This window comes from Artemia franciscana, chromosome 20 (genome assembly GCF_032884065.1).
Source record: "Artemia franciscana chromosome 20, ASM3288406v1, whole genome shotgun sequence".
Lineage (NCBI taxonomy): Eukaryota > Metazoa > Arthropoda > Branchiopoda > Anostraca > Artemiidae > Artemia > Artemia franciscana.
Window position 1 is genome coordinate 16,427,672 of NC_088882.1, and position 22,878 is coordinate 16,450,549.

The window sequence follows — 22,878 nt, forward strand, 5'->3', positions numbered from 1 at the left end:
ATTTCTTAATGAGAAATATTCAGACATTTTCCGGGGAAGGGGGAGAATTTTCTGCTAGGGAAATTTTCTACTGGAATTATTTTTCGTTATTTGCCGAAATTCCTAAAAGAATTCTTTTTTAAATGTCTTACTTTTTCTTTGCCGGCTCAATTTTACATGTGAAGATATTTAGGGGAATTATCCGAGGTAAATATTTACTAAGTTGGACTTGTCTAGAGTATCTATCCGTAGATGTGGGGATTTTTTTGACTGGGGGGCAGGAGTATTTGTGAGAAGAATTTTCCACGGAGGGGATATCCGGCATTATTTTAAGACTTTAATCTGAACTTAAAGTCTTTTTCAAATAAAAGTGGGCTAAGAAAAAAATTTCACCCGGGGTAAGTTTTCAGCTAGAATAGAATTGTCTGGGCCAAATTTTCCTGGTGGGGGAGTATTTTATAAGGGATGAACTTTACATGGTGAGACGCTCCGTGAGGGGAAGGAATTATCCATGAACATGCGAGTCAGATTTCCTGGCATTGTATGAGGGGACAACTCCCTCATACACATAATAAATAATTAAGGTTTTATGCGGTGAGATTTTCACACTGGATGGGTAGTTTCTGGGGCTGAGATTTTCAGAGGGAATTTTACAAGGAAGGAAACTTTGCCAAAATCAATAGGAAAATTCTGTTTTAATTGTTCATGTACGGTGAGTCAATTTCGAACCTGCATTAGTTGAAAAACGCTCTGAAATGAAATAAAAAAGAACATTTTCCCTCCTCAACAACCTGCTCTTTATGCTCAAATTTTTAATTACTTTAAAAAGTAGAAATGTGACAAAGAGGTAATATTTAGTGTAAAGAGCAGGGCGTTGAGGAGGGGACATTCCCTTTCATATACAGGATAATTTCTGTTCGTTTTAAGTTTTAATGTCGCTCCTTACTTTTGGTTAAAACAGTTTTTTTTTTATTTAATTCCTGACTCAAGATCAAACCATTTGCTAACCCGACTTTCAACCAACCACATCAATATTGTAGAATTGCACCTTCAGTAAACCTCTTCTATCAGCTCAGTCAAATGCCAGTTGCCAAACAACTGAGTAGTAAAGAGACCTGGTGATCCAGACACTTCAATTATTAACCAAGATGTGGAAGTCAAAGATGTGTCGACCAAGATTTGGTTGACACATCCTCTCTCCTTCCTAAAATTTCATCGTTCTTCTCCTAGACTTTATCTAAACTAGTTCGGTAAGCTTTTCTTTCCCAGAGAAGATTTTCCTTTTCCTCCTCTTGACACAAGAAGCAAAAAAATATTGGTCGTAATAGTGCTGCCTTTATTCTATACTTAATGGGTTTTTTTATTCAATAATGTGGTCATTTTGTATTATTTTACACCATTTCGTTTTTTATAGATACGCTTTGAATTTTTTCAGTTTAAGTTAATTCCACTGTTATGATAGTGCTAGTCTCAGAATTCTCCAAGTAGATCATAATTACACCCCGAAAGGTATAATTTTGGGCATAGGGACGCAAAAAATAATTGAAACACTGACTCGATTATGCTCTTTCACTTCAAAATATGTGCCAAATTTCAGTTTTAATCCTTGATGGTTTAGCCCTGCGATAATAAAACATAATTGTTCTGTCCGACCTGGCAACATAGCCTGGATTCACTCGTGGTTAATCTCAATATCACTTTATCTCATCTTTGAGTAAATTCAATGCTGTGTTAAGGGTGACGCAATGTCGCCTGACATGCCAGACATCAGGGGCCCGTAAAATCCCACTTGTAACTGAGGAGGGCGCATACGTGGGGTGTTACGTAATGACAGTGAACACGTGGATTGTTACATAATGATTTACGAGATTTTTGTTTTCTTTCAACGTGTTTTTTCAGGGAAACTTTATAATCTAAAGATTTTTTGTCCACATTAGGATTCAAAAGGGATTCTCCATCAACGGAACGGAGTGCTAGACAGGTGGATTAGGAAAGCCTTTTTAATATTATTATTCGAGGAATACTTTCTGAATGATAACCTATTGCACGCATGGAGGAATTTCCTGTCCGCCTTCTAGAACGATTAAATGGCTCGCATATTTACAACCATTTCCACATGAGAGCGCAAGAGCATTCTATAACTATTGATTTTGCTCATTAGATGCACTTGCATGTTATAGCGTGATTAATTCTCTAAACTCACCTAGACAGGTTAAGTTAGCAATTGAACCTGTGAGATGTTACATAGCATTGGCATTAGATATTTCATTGTGCAAGTACGTATTGAAGATTAGCTCTGGTACAAACAACTTTTATTAATAAAAACAAATTTACAAGCATTATTAAAGCACAGAATAAAAAGAATTAAAAAATAACAAACGAAAAAAACAAAATGGGAAAAAAGTGTATAAAGGATAAAATATAAGCAAACAGAAGCATGACTTACAGAAAGATGTGAATCATAGCAACCATTTCCAGGGGGGGGGTTATTAGAGATAAATTTAAACCATAAAGAATTATTTTTGAGAGATCTTTATGAAAATGCCATGTTTCTATTGCTCTATTAGAGGCACCTGCAAGAAAGAAAAGACACATTTTAGCATTTTAGCATTCGGTTATTTCTAAGAGGTTTCAATGGAAATGATACGTTTCTTTGAGCCAAGACTACTTATAATCACACCGCAGTGAAAGTATGTGGCTAGCCCTACCTAGTAAGCAATTCCAGAGGGGGCGGTTATTATTAGAGATAAATTTAAACCATATTAAGATTCATTTCTGAGAGGTATGTGTGTGTGTTTGTGTATGCGTCTGTGTGGATTTGGGAAATATTCCAGCTCATATCTCTCTGACTTTGGTAAAAAAAAACCTTGCTTACTTATCTCAGACTCTAGTAGACCCCCTATGAGCCGATTAATATTATTTATGTCGATGAAATTTCCTCTTATTGTGTCTCTGACTTTTGCATAAATATTTTAAACGTTGGAGTTGTTAGCGCACCCTAAAATTACGGGAACATAACAAAATAATGCAATAAAAATATTTTATTGAAATAAAGGTATGTGGTATATTACCATAAAAATTATTGCTTTGAATCCATCTCGTAAAATACTTAATAATGTATTTTATTTTGCATTCCACATATTCCATTTTGGGGTCCAACACAACTTTTAACAACCTCACCATGTATTTCATGACTGATATTATCGGGTTTGTGGACTGTATCTTCTGGTAAACCCATGATGATACTAGTAACGTTACCCGGTGCTTTGTTTTTCATTAGTTCATTTTGAATTTCCTTGGTAATATTGTCTGTCAATACCCTTTTTATTTTACTTGCGGTTTCATCGTCTATTATGGTTTATTTTTTATATAAGTTGCAGTTTTGGCACCTGGATAGGATGCGCGGTATGACGTTGATGCTGTAGTACGCTTGTCTTCTTCTTGTCTTCTTTTGAATGGTAGAGCCAGAAAGATGGTGATAGAATCTATCAACGGGTAATTTGTTGACAGCAACAGTAGTAAGAAGTTTGCTTTCGATATCAACTAAAAGGTTTAGACTATCATCCTTGGAAATATTACTCTCACATATCCACCATTTTGATGTTAGAGATTCTTGGGAACTCTAAAGGAATTTAACCCCTCACTGTCATGACAACATGACAACGTAAGCATACATTACCAGTAATATCCCCAATAATGTTTGTTTCATAGTTCAAATATTTCTCTTTACCAGCGTTCAATGCTACGATAACTTTATCATGGGTACCGGCTTTCAGCACACTCTCAAGTACCTTGGGCTGTCATTCAGGACCTAGATTGGAGCAACAAGGTCACTAGCAATAAATGTGTTGAGAGAGAAGTTGAGAAAGTCCTATGGACGTATCTCTAGAGTTAAAGTTCAATTTGACAAAAAACGCTTCATGGGCTTTATAATTCGTTTTTTACTCCCTGTGTATTTCTTGTGGTGCCATTATGGAAGTCTTTTTTACCACGTCAGAACGTCAACAAACTTGGTCTGGGTTTTTCAGTTTTTGTAAGCATTTTCAACAGTTTTTGTAATTCATTTTCTGGTTCCGTAACAGTTATATCTCCAAACGTTGCGGAGATTTTAAGATATATGATAAGATGGATGTTTTAGAAGGCAAATTCAGACACCGATCTCAGTCAGTTCTAGATTTTCGTTGGGGTTAACAAAAAAAACGGTTAACATAGACATTTATTTCAGCCACAAATACTGTCCCACAGCAAAGTGGTGTTTTCAGCCATTTTGGTGTGCAAAACAAAACTCTAGCCAAAAGAAGTTCAAAAAGATATTCCATGAAGATTCTGAAATGATCAATTGATTTAAAATTCTCGAAAATCCTTACGTGTATGGAGCCCTGTGTGTCAGAGGCAGTAATGCCGTACGGTAGCGCTTTCGTTTTTAGAAGGTGTAGGTGGTCGTTCAAAATAATGGCTAACATGGATATTTATTTTAGCCAAAAACACTGTCCTGCTGTAAGATGGTGTTTTCAGCCATTTCTGGAACAAAATATCAATTTTAGCAAAAAGAAGTCCAAAAAGCTATTCTATAGAAATTCTGAGATAGTCAATTGGTTTAGAATCATCGAAAACTGACACGCATAGTGAGCCTTCAGTTTCAGAGGAAGCAATGCCGTAAAAACTAAAGACTGTTTTAGCAAAAAAAGACTGTACCACAGCACACATGCATCCGTGATCTTTCTTCTAGCAACAAAATGCATTTTTTTTTCTTTGAGCCTTGTCTAACGTGAAGTGAAATGTAAATAAAACTTTACCTTTAATATCAACCCTTACCCTCTTGAATAACTTGCTAGGTTGGGCTAGTCCCATATTGTCACGGGGGCTTAAATATGCATAGTCTTGGCTCAAAGAAACTTTGCATTTTCATTAAAATCTCTCAGAAATAAACGAATGCAAAAACTGGGTCTCTTTCTTGCAGGTGCATCTAATAGAGCAATAAAAACGTGGCATTTCCATAAAGACCTCTCAGAGATACCTCTTAATATGGCCTAAATTTATCTCTAATAACAACCAGGTCTCTGGAAACGGTTCCTAGGGCTCCCACCTTTCTTTAATTCATGTGTCTTTTTGCTTATATGTTAACTTTTATAAGCTTTTTGCATGTTTTGTTTGTTCGTTTGTTGTGTTTTACTTGTTTTTTCTGTGTTTTAATAGTTCTTTTAAATTTATTTTGAGTAATAAAAGCTGCATGTACAAAAGCCTAAATTCTTTAGATTACTTCATATCTTATCCTTAATTCTTAATTCTTTAGGATAAAGCTTCAATACGTAATCATTTATGCAATGAAATACATAAAGCAAATGCTATTTAACATCTCATTGATTGAATAGCTAATTCAGTCTGTCTGGATCACGTTAGAAAATTAATAACGCTGCAATAGGGAGGCGTATTTAACAGAGCAAAATCAATAGTATTGGGATACTTGTGCTCTCATGTGGAAAGGTTTGGAAACATGTGAATCATTTAATTGTTCTAGTATGTTAGAACAGGGGATTCTCTTTGTGTGTAATAGGTCACCATTTAGAAAATATTCCTCTAATCAAAATATTATGAACAGTTTACTGGTCCAGTTGGTTAAGGCTCACGTCTGGTCACTAGGGAAATTTTTGGTCTTATATTTGAATTCTAATGCGGAAATAATATGAATCATGCTGCAGCAATGCAATGCAGGGCCGACGCAGGGACCTTAGTAGTCAAGAAGCGTCGTTAATCTGATACAATACAATACAATACAGTCTTTGGAATATAAAGGTTCCCCGAAAAAAACGCCTTGAAAGAAAATTAAATCTCTTAAAGTACTATGTACGGGGACATTTTCATTACGTAACATCCCTAAGGAACTAAGGACTAAGGAACTAAGGAAATCCTGAAAACGTCTTGAAAAAATGTCTTGAAAACGTGTTGATATGTCTTGAAGCGTCTTGAAAAACGTCTTGACGAAAAATGTTTTAAAAATTCTGAAAAACTTCTTGAAGAGAAGTGTCTTAAAAAACGTCTTGGAATATCTTCAAACGTCTTGAAAACATCTTGAATAAAAATGTCTTAATAAAACGTGTTGAAATGTCTCGAAACGTCTTGAAAAATATCTTTAAGAAAAATGTCTTAATAAAACTCACCTGCTCTACTAGTGGACTCTTACGCAACAATAAAAAACTAAGATGTAACAACCAAACTCTATTGCATAACAGCAAAAGTAAACATTCCCTATTGCGTCTAATGCACCTGCATCTTGCCCTAATGATGTCGCCGTTCAACCTTTTTCGTCATCTTAAGTCATTGAAGGAAGAAAAGAGTAGCGGCTATGTTCCGTTTAGAACTATCTTGGCATCACTACTGTTAATCAAACTAATCAAGATTTGGAAGTTACTGAATCCAAACTAATCGAGTTAAGTTAATTTATTTACAATTAAGAAAAATTATCAGTTTAATTAATGCTTGGCACAAGTGCAATTCACTGGATTTCTTGTCTCTATTTTGGAGTTTTCCCTAGCACATCCCTTTTCTGGCACCCAGGACAAACCGTGAGCTTGATCCAAAATATGCATCATTGCTTTTCCTATTTTTTCCCTTATTATATTGGTCTTAGCATAAAAATCCTGAATTTTCTTTTTTTTTTCTTTTTCATCACAATTGGCTAATACCGTTTTAAAAATTTCATATTAATCCTTAGTTGTGTGACTAGATTTATTTCCAATAAAATGTCTTAAAATTAATATTTTCAACCGTCTCAAAAGTTTCTCATTTGGTTTTTTTCTCTTTTAACAGACATAGTGTTTTAAATAATCGCCCTATCTGAATCCTCTTCTATCACAATTAAATATTCACAATTAAGACTTTATCCTATCAAAATATGCACTTTTGACTGCTACAAATAATTGAATGATTCACATGGCGTTTTTCCAAAAAAAATTAAATAAAAAAAACAAGTTTTTTAACTGATAGTAAGGAGCAACATTAAAACTTAAAACGAACAGAAATTAATTCGTATATGAAAGGGACTGCTTCTTCATCAGCGCCCCGGTCTTTACGCTAAAGTTTGACTCTTTCTCTCAACTCTTCTTTAGAACAGTAAAAAACTTTAGCGTAAAGAGCGGGGCATTGATGAGGAAGCAACTTGTACACCTCAGGGAGCAACCAAGCCCCCTGAAAACATCTGTACACTTCCCAATAACCATTACTATATGTAAGCACTGGTCCAAGTTTGTAACTTTGACTGTGGGGGAGTAAGTCGTCCCCAAATACATAGTTATAAGGTTTTTTGACTACGTTGAATAAAATGGCTATCTCAGAATTTTGATCCGTTGACTTTGGGAAAATAATTAGCGTGGGAGGGGGCCTAGGTGCCCTCCAATTTTCTTGGTCACTTAAAAAGGGCACTAGAACTTTTCATTTCCGTTAGAATGAGCCCTCTCGCAACATTCTAGTACCACTGGGTCGACACGATCACCCCTGGGGAAAAAAACAAAACAATCCAAATACGCATCCGTGATCTGCCTTCTGGCAAAAAAATAAAATTCCACATTTTTGTAGATAGGAACTTGAAACTCCTACAATAGGGTTCTCGGATACGCTGAATCTGATGGTGTGATTTTTGTTCAGATTCTATGACTTTTATGGTGTGTTTCCTCCTATTTTCTAAAATAAGGCAAATTTTCTCAGGCTCTCAACTTTTGATTGGTAAGACTAAACTTGATGAAACTTATATATTTAAAATCACCATTAAAATATGATTCTTTTGGTATAGCTATTGGTATCAAGATTCCATTTTTTTGAGTTTTGGTTACTATTGAGTCGGGTCGCTCCTTACTACAGTTCGTTACCACGAACTGTTTGATTTCGAGGCATAATTATTAGATTAAGTCTTCGTTCCAGTGCTTTTTACTCCGTTTTAATAATCTGAAACTTTCATCTTTTTTTTTTGATTAATCGATAATCGAAATGCGTATTTTAGTTTATTACTGATTCATAATTATTTTAATGTTTGCTTTATCACTCCTATGATAGAATCCTCAGTTTTTTAAGTTAGCACCGATTAGACATAGCTGTTCTTTACAAATTGCAGAGCTTAGTGAGGACAGGAGTAAACGACACAAAACAAATAGCTGAATTCCAACTCCCGAGACATCTGAGAAATAAACCAGATTTGCCTTGTAGGAGAGATAATGGAATTAATTTCCAGTGAGCTTTATCACAGTCAGCAAAATAGCATTGGCTTAACAAAGAGCGATGAATTTTGCTCCCATGACGTTTTTTTCCTCAAGATGTTAGCAAATATAACGAATGATCCTAGAAAATTTGGAAAGGATATTTTCAATAGAATAAAAATCTTGCTGCCCTTTTTAAAGGTCAAATATGATTAAAGTGCGAGCTGAAACCCTCTGAGCAGCTTCTTGTACTCCTAGACCCCCTTGCTGCTCCATAGGGTATCAAGTATAAATTCAAAGATAGACATTTTAATCTAAAAGGTTACGAATCCTAAAAATATGCCTTTCATGGTGAAATACTAAGTGTAGTTCTAAGGTTATGGGTCCCAATTGTGGGAACAGCTTATACGTTTGAAATCTTTTAAGCCTATATGTATCAGTTTAACTTTTTTTTTGACTAAACTTTATTTTTCGTGCAAAAACACTGATTACTGATCACTATGTTTATTTAATACCATTTAAAAGGTTATTTGGGGAGGGTATTTTCAATAGAATACAAAATTGTACTGCCCTTTTTAAAGGTCAAATAAGATTAAAGGGCGAGATGAAGCCATCTGAGCAGCTTCGTGTGCTCCTGGGTCCCCTTGCTGCTCCATAGGGTATCAAGTCAAAATTCAAAGATAGACATTTTAATCTAAAAGGTTACGAAACCCAAAGCCAAAAACGTGCCTTTGGTGGGGAAATATTAAGCGTAGTTTTAAGGTTAATGGTCCCAATTGTGGGATAGCTCATAAGTTTATGGGTATATTGTATAGCTTATACGTTTGACATCTTTTAAGCTAATATGTACCAGTTTAATTTTCTTTAACTAAACCTTATTTTTCATGCAAAAACACTGATTGCTATCTTTATTTAATACCATTAAAAAGAATACCATAAAAAAACTATTTGAGAAGGGTATTTTCAGTAGAATGAAAAATTATACTGTCCTTTTTAAAGGTCAAAATAAGATGGAAGTGCAAGCTGAAACCATCTGAGCAGCTTCGTGTGCTCCTGGGCCCCCTTGCTGCTCCATAGGGTATCAAGTCAAAATTCGAAGATATACGTTTTAATCAAAAAGGTTAAGAAACCCAAAAATGTGCCTTTGGTGGTGAAATAATAAGTGTAGTTTTAGGGTTAAGGGTCCCAATTGTGGGTATAGCTTATACGCTTGATATCTTTTAAGCTTATATGCACCAGTTTCAATTGCTTTTTTTATTCAACCTTATTTTTCATACAAAAACACTAATTGCTATCTTTGTTTAATACCATTAAAAATATTGCACTGTCAGTTAATCTATATATATAAAAATAAGTTGTCTGTCTGTCTGTGGATGGATCAGGTGACGTCATGGAAAAAACTAAAAAAAGGCAAAAACTACAAAAAAACTAAAAACTAATAAAAAAAATAAAAAGGCTAAAAAACTAAAAAAACTAAAAAAAACTAAAAAAAGGTAAAAAACTAAAAAAAACTAAAAACTAAAAAAAAAACTAAAAAAAAGGAAAAAACTGAAAAATAGAAGAGAAAAAGAAAACTAATAAAATTTTAGGCTAAAAAAGGTAAAAAACTAAAAACTAAAAAAAAAACTGAAAAAACTAAAAAAAGGCAAAAACTACAAAAAAACTAAAAACTAATAAAAAAAATAAAAAGGCTAAAAAACTAAAAAAAAACTAAAAAAAACTAAAAAAAGGTAAAAAACTAAAAAAAACTAAAAACTAAAAAAAAAACTAAAAAAAAGGAAAAAACTGAAAAATAGAAGAGAAAAAGAAAACTAATAAAATTAAGAATAAAAATAAAAAAAAAATAAAAAAGATAAAAACTAAAAAAAAAGTAAAAAGAAGAAACGAAAAAAAACTAAAAAAGCTAAAAAAAAAAGGTAAAAACCAATAAAAAACTAAAAAGAAAAAAAGAAAAAAACTAAAAAAAATTTTCATCTAAAAAACTAAAAAAAAACTAAAAAAGGTAAGAACTAAAAAATAAAAAAATAAATGACGACACTCAAAGAGAAAGCGACCGGGACAAAAGGAATGTTCGATTAGCAATCAACAAAGCACCGGGACACGGAGTATAAATGACGACCAGGACATAAGTAAAAAAAAAACTAAAAAAACTAAAAAGAAGGTAAAAACTACAAAAAAACTAAAAAGAAAAAAAAACCTAAAAACTAATAAAAAACTAAAAAATCTAAAAATCTAAATAAACTAAAAAAGAAAAAAAATAAAAAAGGAAAAAAATAAAGGAGAAAAACAAAACTAAAAAACGAATGTATATACAGACCGGGACACCGGGATACAAATGACGACCGGGACACAGGGAATATAAATGACCATACATAAGCCATAATGATCAGGACATAAGTAAAAAATATAAATGACGACCGGGACACAGGGACACAACTACAACGGGGACGCCGGGGGGCACAGGGGGATATAAATGACGACCGGGACACCGGGACAGGGAATGGTCGATTAGCAATCACCATCAACAAAGCTCAAGGGCAATCATTAGAATCATGAGGTATAGATCTGAATACGGATTGTTTTCCCATGGACCATTATATGTTGCATGTTCAAGAGTCGGTAAACCTGACAATCTATTTATATGCACAGACAATGGGACAGCAAAGAATGTTGTATATTCGCAAGTTTTACGTAGTTAAAAACATATATATAATATATCTATCTATATTCACAGGTGGGACATAGGGACACAACTACAATGGCGCGTAACTAATATGGCGCGTAACGACTTACGCGTGCGGGGGGGCTTGGGGGGCGCGAAGCGCCCCCACCAACCAGGTATGACGACACTCAAAGAGAAAGCGACCGGGACAAAAGAAATGTTCGATTAGCAATCAACAAAGCACCGGGACACAGGGAGTATAAATGACGACCAGGACATAAGTAAAAAAAAAAACTAAAAAAACTAAAAAGAAGGTAAAAACTACAAAAAAACTAAAAAGAAAAAAAAAAACTAAAAACTAATAAAAAAACTAAAAAATCTAAAAATCTAAATAAACTAAAAAAGAAAAAAAAGAAAAAAGGAAAAAAATAAAGGAGAAAAACAAAACTAGAAAACGAATGTATATACAGACCGGGACACCGGGATACAAATGACGACCGGGACACAGGGAATATAAATGACCATACATAAGCCATAATGACCAGGACATAAGTAAAAAATATAAATGACGACCGGGACACAGGGACACAACTACAACGGGGACGCCGGGGGGCACAGGGGGATATAAATGACGACCGGGACACCGGGACAGGGAATGTTCGATTAGCAATCACCATCAACAAAGCTCAAGGGTAATCATTAGAATCATGAGGTATAGATCTGAATACGGATTGTTTTCCCATGGACCATTATATGTTGCATGTTCAAGAGTCGGTAAACCTGACAATCTATTTATATGCACAGACAATGGGACAGCAAAGAATGTTGTATATTCGCAAGTTTTACGTAGTTAAAAACATATATATAATATATCTATCTATATTCACAGGTGGGACATAGGGACACAACTACAATGGCGCGTAACTAATATGGCGCGTAACGACTTACGCGCGCGGGGGGGCTTGGGGGGGGCGCGAAGCGCCCCCAACAACTAGGTGTTGGGGTGGCACGAAGCGCCACCCCAACAGCTAGTGATAAATAATTTCTCATTTTATTCACGCATTTGAAAAGGGAGTAGGCCCAGACATATTCTCTAAATCTGTGATTCCCAACTTGGGGCACAGGCCTCACCGGTAGGGTATGGTAATATTTCTGTGGGTCTTGAGCAGCACGCCTAACCTTCGGCTCGCTATACTTCAGAGCCTCAATTCAGAAAAAATATTTTTCATGTGAATGATGTCACATTCGCATGCGTTTAAAGAGCAATACTGGTACGTGGTTGTATTGCAATGACGTTATCTATATATATAAAAATAAGTTGTTTGTCTGTTTGTCTGTCGAGTGACATCATGTTTGTGTGTCGACTGACGTCATGTTTGTTGACTGACGAAATTACAGACCGGGACATCGGGACACAAATGACGACCGGGACACCGGGACATAGGGAATATAAATGACGACTGGGACACTCAAAGAGAAAGCGACCGGGACACAAGGAATGTTCGATTAGCAATCATCATCAACAAAGCACTGGGACACAAATGACGACTGGGACACAGGGAATATAAATGACGCAAAGCGACCGGGACACAAGAAATGTTCGATTAGCAATCACCATCAACTAAGGACCGGGACACAAATGACGACCGGGACACAGGGAATATAAATGACGACCAGGACACTCAAAGAGAAATTACAGAACGGGACACCGGAACACAAATGACGACCGGGACAAAAATGACGACCGGGACACAGGGAATATAAATGACGACCGCGACACTCAAAGAGAAATTACAGACTGGGACACCGGGACACAAATGACGACAGGGACACAGGGAAACAACAACAACGAGGACGCCGGGGGCACAGTGGGATATATAAATGACGACGGGGACACAGGGAATATTCGATTAGCAATCACCATCAACAAAGCTCAAGGGCAATCATTAGAATAATGAGGTATAGATCTGAATACAGATTGTTTTTCCCATGGACAATTATATGTTGCATGTTCAAGAGTCAGTAAACTTGACAATCTATTTATATGCACAGACAATGGGACAGCCAAGAATGTTGTATATTCGCAAGTTTTACGTAGATATATATATATATATATATATATATATATATATATATATATATATATATATATATATATATATATATATATATATATATATATATATATATATATATATATATATATATATATATATATATATATATATATATATATATACATATATATATATATATATATATATATATATATATATATATATATATATATATATATATATATATATATATATATATTCACAGGTGGGACACAGGGACACAACTACAATGGCGCGTAACTAATATGGCGCGTAACGACTTAAGCGCGCGGAGGGGCTTGTCTATATATATGAAAATAAGTTGTCTGTGTGTGTGTCGAGTGACGTCATGTTTGTGTGTCGACTGACGTCATGTCTGTCGACTGACGAAATTACAGACGGGGACATCGGGACACAAATGACGACCGGGTTCACCGGGACATAGGGAATATAAATGACGACCGGGACAATCAAAGAGAAAGCGACCGGGACACAAGGAATGTTCGATTAGCAATCACAATCAACAAAGCACCGGGACACAAATGACGACCGAGACACAGGGAATATAAATGACGACCAGGACATAAGTAAAAAAAAAACTAAAAAAACTAAAAAAAAGGTAAAAACTACAAAAAAACTAAAAAGAAAAAAACTAAAAACTAATAAAAAAAACTAAAAAGAAAAAACTAAAAACCCTAAAAAATTTTAAAAACTAAGAAAATGTAAACACTACAAAAAAAACTAAAAAGAAAAAAACTAAAAACTAATAAAAAAAAACTAAAAAAGCTAAAAAACTAAAAAAACTAAAATATAAAAAAATAAAAAAGGAAAAAAACTGAAAAATAAAGGAGAAAAACAAAACTACAAAAATAAAAATAAAAAAACTAAAAAGGTAAAAAGTACAAAAAAAACTAAAAAGAAAAAAGAAAAAAAAACTAAAAAAAAACTAAAAAAGGTATAAACCAAAAAAAAAACTAAAAAGAAAAAAGGGGAAAAACACAAAAATTTATTTCATCGTATACCAATTCAAAAACGAATGTATATACAGACCGGGACACCGGGGCACAAATGACGACCGGGACACAGGGAATATAAATGACGACCGGGACACAGGGACACAACTACAACGGGGACGCCGGGGGGCAAAGGGGGATATATAAATGACGACGGGGATACAGGGAATGTTCGATTAGCAATCATCATCAACAAAGCTCAAGGGCAATCATTAGAATCATGATGTATAACTAAAAAAAATAAAAAAAAGGTAAAAACCTAAAAACTAAAAAAAAAAAGACCAACTCAAAAACGAATGTATATACAGACCGGGACACCGGGACACAAATGACGACCGGGACACCGGGACATAAGGAATATAAATGACGACCGGGACACTCAAAGAGAAATTACAGACTGGGACACCGGGACAAAAATGACGACCGGGACACAGGGAATATAAATGACGACCAGGACACAGGGACACAATTACAACGGGGACGCCGGGGGGCACAGGGGGATATATTAATGACGACGGGGACACAGGGAATGGTCGATTAGCAATCACCATCAACAATGCTCAAGGGCAATCATTAGAATCATGAGTTGTAGATCTGAATACGGATTGTACGAATATATATATCTATCTATATTCACAGGTGGGACACAGGGACACAGCTACAATGGCGCGTAACTAATATGGCGCGTAACGACTTACGCGCGCGGGGGGGCTTGGGGGGGTTGTGAATCGCCACCCCAACAGCTAGTACATTATATAAATGGTGTTGTATTCAGGCTATACTTTTCATTAGTATAGAATGAAAAAAGACGACCCAAAAAAGATACCAAGTTAATGGCCTTTAAAGCCTTCTTCAGTTAATACATGCAAAATTTTGAATACCAAAATTTATATATCACAAGGTGGGCACCAGTATCTTAGAATGCATGGTTCAACATCGGCTGGGAACTACTGCTCTAAATGATCCTCCATAAGTGATGAAGTCCTGAGAACTTAGCAAATTATTTAGTCATTAACAGTATGCTGTACTTGGCTCAAACTCAGTCTATACAGAATGGCCCATAAGGTTTTTGAATACTAAAAAATACAAACTAATAAACAAATTCTTTCTTTTGTTTCCTTTTTGAGACCAGGGATAATGCTTAATTGGAGATAATTGGATATTTGGCGCTTTGACTTTACGCTCTTAATAATTTTAGATGTCAAAACCGCTAGTAATATAAACAATAAAAGAGATATCAAGGTGAACTAAAAAAAAACAACTTAAATGTCATTAAAACTTGTGCAGCAACCGATAGAGGGTACAGCGCAAAATTTAGACGAATCGGTAGCTGTGATTTTGCTCAGTAATGGTAGATGGTTTTCGCTTTTCCGATTGGAGACTTACTTAAAATCCTACATTAATATCAGGTCTCCGATATGGGAACATGTAGTCATTCTAACTCACGTAAGGAAATAAGCAGCAACGCCTAACCAATAAAATTTGTAGACTACTATTAAAGGGACAGTTGTGATCCAAAAGTGTGTTTTTTTTGTTTTTTATTTTTTGTTTTTTATTTGTTTTTTTGTTTTTTCTTTTTTCTTATACATTGATAGAAAGAGTTTTATATCCATCATGCTAACGCTTAATCAATCCATTCAATCTATTTTCCAGTTTTTTTTTTTTTTATTCTGGGGTGCTTACACATTCTGTTTTTTTCCCGAAATTAGTTACAATATTTGACTTTTTCCAGAGCCAAATTGCCGAAGTAGCTAGGAAATGGAACTATTAATACTAAAATCACCTCCATCACGCAAACAATACCATGGAAAACTATATTTCATACAAAAGGTAAACAGAGAAAAACCATAATCATTTTAAAACTTTTTCTCTTACCTTTAAATATTTTTGGTTTCCCTGTGCCAACTCATTGCCCTTATTCAATTCAATCTTATAAACAAAAATAGCAGTAACATATGTCGAAGGACTAAAATGAAAAATAAATAAACCATACCACATCCTCTCTTGTAAGGATTTCAGAAGAGATTTTTTTACCCTCCCCCACACATCAACTCAAATTGTTTTAAAGTAGTCTAAATTCGGTCTTTTACTCCATAAATGCAGCTTTTACTCAAAAAGGAATATATTTTTGATATTTTACTTCTACCGACGATAAAAAACCCAAACTTAGAGGAGCTTGTGACCCTCAATGGTAAAAGGATACTCTACCTTTGGTAGAGTATCCTCTACCAAAGTATCCTTTACCAATTACTACCAAAGTATCCTTTTACCAATTACTTGAATTGGTAAAAGGATACTCTACCTAGGGAGCTAGTCAGGCTTCTTGCTTTGTTTTCCACCTCTGGCCCATTTTCAAACAGTTCGTGGTAACGAACTGTAGTAAGGAGCGACCCGGCTCAATAGTAACCAAAACTCTAAAAAAGTGAATTTTGATATCCATAGCTACATCAAAAGAATCGCATTTTAATGCTGATTTTAAATATATAAGTTTCATCAAGTTTAGTCTTACTCATCAAAAGTTACGAGCCTGAGAAAATTTGCCTTATTTAGGAAAATAGGGGGAAACATCCCCTAAAAGTCGTAGGATCTTAACGAAAATGACACCATCAGATTCAGCGTATCAGAGAACCGTACTGTAGCATTTTCAAGCTCCTATCTACGAAAATGTGGAATTTTATATTTTTTGCCAGAAGACAAATCACGGGTGCGTGTTTATTTGTTTGTTTTTTGTTTTTTGTTTTTTCTTTTCCCCAGGGGTCATCGTATCGACCAAGTGGTCCTAGAATGTTGCAAGAGGACTCATTCTAACGGAAATGAAAAGTTCTAGTGCCCTTTGTAAGTGACCAAAAAATTTGAGGGCATCTAGGCCCCCTCCCACGCTCATTTTTTTCCCAAAGCCAACGGATCAAAATTTTAAGATAGCCATTTTGTTCAACATAGTCGAAAACCACAATAACTATGTCTTTGGGGATGACTTACTCCCCCACAATCCCTGGGGGAGGGGCTGCAAGTTACAAACTTTGACCAGTGTTTACATATAGTAATGGTTATTGGGAAGTGTACAGACGTTTTCAGGGGGATTTTATTTTGTTTGGGGGTGGGGCTGAGGGGAGGGGCTATGTTGGAGGATCTTTCCTTGGAGGAATCTAAAAGGGGGGAAGAAAAATTCAATGAAAAGGGCGCAGGATTCTCTAGCATTACTATAAGAAAACAATGAAAAATAAACATGAAAACGTTTTTTTCAAATGAAAGGAAGAAGTAGCATTGAAACCTAAAACGAACAGAGATTATTACGCATATGAGGGATTCTAAAAATACTTTAGCATAAAGAGCGAGGTATTTAGGAGGAGATAAATACCTTGCTCTTTATGCTAAAGTATTTTTAGTAATTTCAACTATTTATTCTACGGCCTTTCTGATTCAGGGGTCATTCTTAAAGAATTGGGACAAAACTTACGATTTAGTGTAAAGAGTGAGGTATTAACGAGGGTACAAACCCCCACGTATCCATAATAAAAATATAAGGTTATGAAAGTTTGTTACATAAGTTAATTCTTAAGTTACGTATATTTTTTACTAATAAAAACGTTCGTTAAAAATTAAAAGTTCTAGTTGCCTTTTTAAGTAACCGAAAAATTGGAGGCAACTAGGCCTCCTTTTCCACCCCTTATTTCTCAAAATCGTCTGATCAAAACTAAGAGAAAGCCATTTAGCCAAAAAAAGAATTAATATACAAATTTAATTTTAATAATTTATGTGCGGAGAGCCAAAACCAAATATGCATTAATTCAAAAACGTTCAGAAACTAAATAAAAAAAACTAATTTTTTTAGCTGAAAGTAAGGAGAAACATTAAAACTTAAAACGAACAGAAATTACTCCGTGTATGAAATGGGTCGTCCCCTCCACAATCCCTCGCTCTTTACACTAAAGTTTGACTCTTTGCCACAATTCTACTTTTTAAAACAATTACAAGCTTTAGCGTAAAGAGCGAGGGATTGCGGAGGGGACAACCCATTTCATATATGGAGTAATTTCTGTTCGTTTTAAGTTTTAATGTCGCTCCTTACTTTCAGCTAAAAAAATTTGTTTTTTTTTTTAATTATACAATAGACCAGTTTCCTGCAAGGGATTTTTCAAGAATTAGCATTTGGCAATTGTGCAGGTAGACTCTACGTTCAATGCTACCGTAAGGTTAATTGTTTAAAAATGGCCTTCCGATACTTCCTGGTATTTTAGTCTAAATACCTAAAAATAGACAAAAAATATATATAATTTTTCAAAAGACTGGTTAAAACACAGGGTAAATATACAAGCTAAAAACCTGTGTAAATGAAAATTCCTTGGAAGACATTTGATCTTAAAAGTTCGAAATATGAATTTTAAAGTTTGGCTATATAAATGTCTTGAAACTACCACTTGTTAGCAATGAAATTTTAGCCCTTTTGGAGCTACTGCTACTACTGCTGAGAACTCACTGTAAAACAAAGCCGCCTGAGGCCAAAACAGTTGCTCACACTTCTCCTTTATCCCTAATCTATTCGAAGCCTCCCTCTTTGCAGCATTCCAAGAAGTGCAAGTTTTGCCTGTTCTCTTCGAAAACAAAAAAAGGAAAGAAAAATATAATTGATTATATTTTAAAAAGTCCTTGAATTTTAAATAACAGTTTACGGGAATGAAAATTCAAATTCATCCTTGAAAATTTAGACAAAAACACTGAAAAGTCAGTTGGCGTGTTTGGTTGTATTGTACTCTTGAAATTGATATTCCAGACTTACGCCTGACTGCAGCTATTTAAAAGATTTACGGATGAATTACTTGGAAGTACAAGTAAAATGAGCAAAAAATACAAAGGATAAGAAATATAAATGGTTTATTTTCACATAAATCTCTACTGAAAAAAATATGTTGGAAACGAAAACTGTCATGTATGCAAAACAGAAACTTACCATGAGAAGGTTAATAAAACTTACTACATAAAATTTTCATTTTTGGATGATTTCTAAGTAAGGTACGGTTTTACTATATAGAACTAAGGTTGATTGACTCTGTCACATTCATCAGGCAGTTCATAATAACAAACAGTGAGGAGCCATTCATGCTTATAGCTTATATAGGATGCCAAACTCTTAAAAAAGGAATTTTTATAATATCATAGACATAAAAAAAAATGATTTTTTATGGCAATTCCAAATACATAAGATTGATTAACCCAAAACCTAAAAATCAAAGATAAATATATCTTATTCTCGAAAAAGGGACAAAACATCCCCGAAAGGGGGAGTTTACTGATGAAAATTACACCATCAGATTTAGCATGTCAGAGAACCCTTTTCCAAAGGTTTTAAGCTCCTGTCTACAAAAAAGTGAAATTTTGTATTTTTTCCGTGAAGAACAATCCGAGTTGCGTGTTAATTTGTTTACTTCTTTGTTTTTATCCCCAGGGGTGACTCTATCGACCGGTTGGTCCTAGAAAATCTGTAAAAGGCTCATTTGGCAGGAAATTGAAGTTCTACTGTTTTTTTTTTTAATTAGCAAACAAAACTGAAAAACAGGAAGAGGAGTTTTGTACTATTTTATGTAACTAAACAACTATTTTGCCCTTGCCGTAGTCTTTTTTAAAGCATTCGGGCCTAAAAGTCAAACAAGCGGTTGAGGAGGGGGTAGTCCGTCTCATATATAGAACAACTAATGTCTCTTTTAATTTTTAATGTTCCTCTTTACTTTCATTTGGATTTGTTTACTTTGACCGGGATACATTAGCGTTGTGTTTTTTTCTTTTTTCCATAGAAAATATTGATTTTAGCCTCAGAAACTTCTCTAGGTATTTATTCTTCAATTTATCTTAAAATAAGTTTTTTCTTGAATTTCCAGAACTAAAAACAAAAAAAAATATTTACAAAAAAATCAATATGGATTATTTTTTTCCTGTCGTCTGTTGGCCTGACTTGAATTCCACTATAGGCTTCGCGCGAGTACAATTAAAACCAATTTCACGTTTACAAAGCAAAAAGCTTCTTCATTAAATAAAAATAATTAAGTTAAAAAATAAATGTATCACTTGGAAATTTGTTAAGGATAACAATAAAATTCTATCTAAAATATATTACGCAGAACAATGTAATAATTTAAGTAATATTAATAACATAATTAAAATTTAATAACTAAGTTTATAGAAATTATATTACAAATAATAAATGTTACAGTGAATAATTTATTAAGATAAATAATATAAATAATTTAAACATCTATAAGTAGTTTTTTTCGGTTTTAACTGCATATTGGATCATAAATTGCTCCTGTCATCCCGTATTGCTTGTTTTTTTTCTTTTTTCTTCCATCTCTATTTTGCTAAAACACAGTAATTTATTTATTTCTCCAGGCATTTACCACCAGATCTGTTCTAGATTTCCATTTTAATATCTTTATTTTTAGACCTATCTGTTTTACGACGAAAATACTTTATAATTCCTCCTAGCTATTTATTCTTTGATGAATGACGACGCATGTTTGTTTTTTTGTGTGTGTGTTTCTTTTTTCGGCCCTTTCCTAGACAAAATTTTGATTATTTAGTTTTTTTCATGAAAAGATTAGGACACTTATTCTTCATATCAATTGACAAACAGAATTTCGAAAATATTTAGCATTATAATCGGCAATAATACCATTTCATTGGTAGATTATTGAATTGATCATCAGGATCTTGTCTATCCTCGGTTAATATGCATATAATGGGATGGTGTTGGGATATTCTTCCTTTATGCAAGATAATCATGTTATTACCGCTTCATTCAAATGGGTGTTTCTGTGGTGTCAATATAAACCCCTTCCCTTTTTAGACTTTTTTTCTCTTAGTTTTTTATTTTACGATTTTTTGTTTCTCTCTCATTTCTCTCCCCCTCTTCTGTTACTGATGATCATTTCCACTTAATTTGGTATATGATTTCAGGTACTTCAAGTGTTCAGTGTTAAAAGTGTTGTTCTCTTTTAATCGTTTTTTTTTACTTATTTCTCTTAGAAATTTGTGATTTTAGCTCTGGACTTATTCTTAGACTTTTAGTTTTTGATATATCCCTGACAGGGGATTTTCCTGCTCTTTTCCGGAGAGTTTTAATTAACACTATTCTTTCAGGATTGAGCAATTGTTTCTAGAAAATCGTCTATCAAAAGACTTCTTTTGTGCTTATAGAACTAATAAAAAGCGAACAACATCAAATAAAAAAACTTCTACCAATAAGAAAACTTTGGATATTAAACATAAAGCAGAAAGACATTGGTTTGAAGTAGAAACTGATGAGGAAGCATTTGATGTGAAAGTCTGGAGCTCATGTGAGTTTTTTTCCGATTATCCTGTGTATTTTCTGAATTTATGTAACCGCGTATTAGATTTCTCAAAATCCTAATTATTTATAGCTATATTATTTTGAGCGACTTATGAAATAAATTGTTTGAAAAATTATTTGCAATAAATTATTGCAATAGCTAAATTATTTATCAGAGTCTGCATTTAAATCAAGAATTTACCAGAATCTAGCCCCCAAAATTCAGCATGGCGAAATAGGAGAGAGGGGGCTATAATTTCAAAAAAGATGTAAAAATAAGCAAATGCAATACAGAACATGAGAAATAATACAAAAACTATAAAAATTCAGGAAATCTTATTGAAGAAGGAGTCCAAACATCCCCAACCCTACGTATATGGCAAACTCAGATGCTGCTGCCTTCCCCTCTCTCTAGTCTTACCCTAAAAGGTATCTCAAGCTTTGTGGTAATGTATGAATTCAGCGAAATTGGACGTGGTTGCTAAACTCCGGTTGTTTAAAAATTCAATCTGGAAGTGACACAATCCTCTAATTCTCCTCGACAAGAAGCGAAATCTACTTCGGAATAACCTAATATTCTATTTCTTCATTGCTAAAAGCGAAATTTGGTTCCAAAATGACTCAATGCTCTTTTTCTCCTTGGCTAAAGGCAAGGATTGATTTCGACATTATATAATACTCGGTTTCTTCTTGACTAAAAGTAGTTTTTATCTTTGGAGCTTTGTCCGATTCCATGCTTGTGTAAACTTCTTTTTGGACTTTGTCAGAGTTATACCTCAGAAGAAAAACAATTGCATCAATGCAAGAAAAATGATATCTATATTCAGCTTTAACCAGGTTTGGCACAGGCAACATGTTTGTAATATTCCTGCTAAATTTTCAAAGGTAGTGTAAGAGTGCTGCTAAGTAAAAAGCCAAGCTGCTCAAGTCAAGTAAAACTTCAATGGGCTATTTTTTTTGTCCACAAGCTCCTTCGTGTGGACGGAGTCATCGTAGAAACTTAGGTGGAGACACATTTGATTGAAAATTCTAGTGTCCTTTTTAAAAATCAAGATTTATTTAATGACAACGTGCTCCAAACGCTTAAATACCCCTCCTGTCAACCTGCAAAGATAATCTATGCAAACATTTCCCATCGGAATTTTAATATCGCCATGCTGTTCAAAATAATTAACAGTTCCAATAACTATGCATCTTGGGATGACAAAACCCTCCTCAGTCCCTGGGACAGAGGATGTAAATTAAACCCATTGTTTACAAGTAGGTTTTTTAATTGGGAAGAAGGAGCACGTTTCATCCTAGGTGCCCAAGAGGCTATGGATGTCAAGGAGAATCCAGGTTATCAAAAGGGTGTGTTTGCAATACCTGAGAAACGAAAAAACATTTGGCCCTTTTTTAGCTCCCTTTGTCAGAGGAGGGACTGATTTAAAAGGGACCAATCCTTTCAATACTTTTTTTTTTACATATTAGTCTTCTTAGCCCAAAGTTTTACGGCTGTAAGTTTCAAATTGGTCATAAAAAAAGCTGTATGGCTCATTTGTATGCCCTTAGCCATCCCCCTTCCCACAGCAAAATGTTGATGATTGTTTTGACCAAAAGGATATCAGAATTTTTAATGGAT

General features: G+C 34.3%; 1 protein-coding gene across 1 annotated transcript in view; it reads left to right on the forward strand.

Moving 5' to 3' along the window:
- Window positions 1-22,878, forward strand: part of LOC136039809 (uncharacterized) — a 93,576-nt gene that overhangs the window by 16,191 nt on the left and 54,507 nt on the right. Inside the window, exon 3 of the mRNA XM_065723710.1 lies at window positions 21,068-21,264. Within this exon, the coding sequence (XP_065579782.1) occupies window positions 21,068-21,264 (197 nt within the window). The remainder of the gene's footprint in view (window positions 1-21,067; window positions 21,265-22,878) is intronic.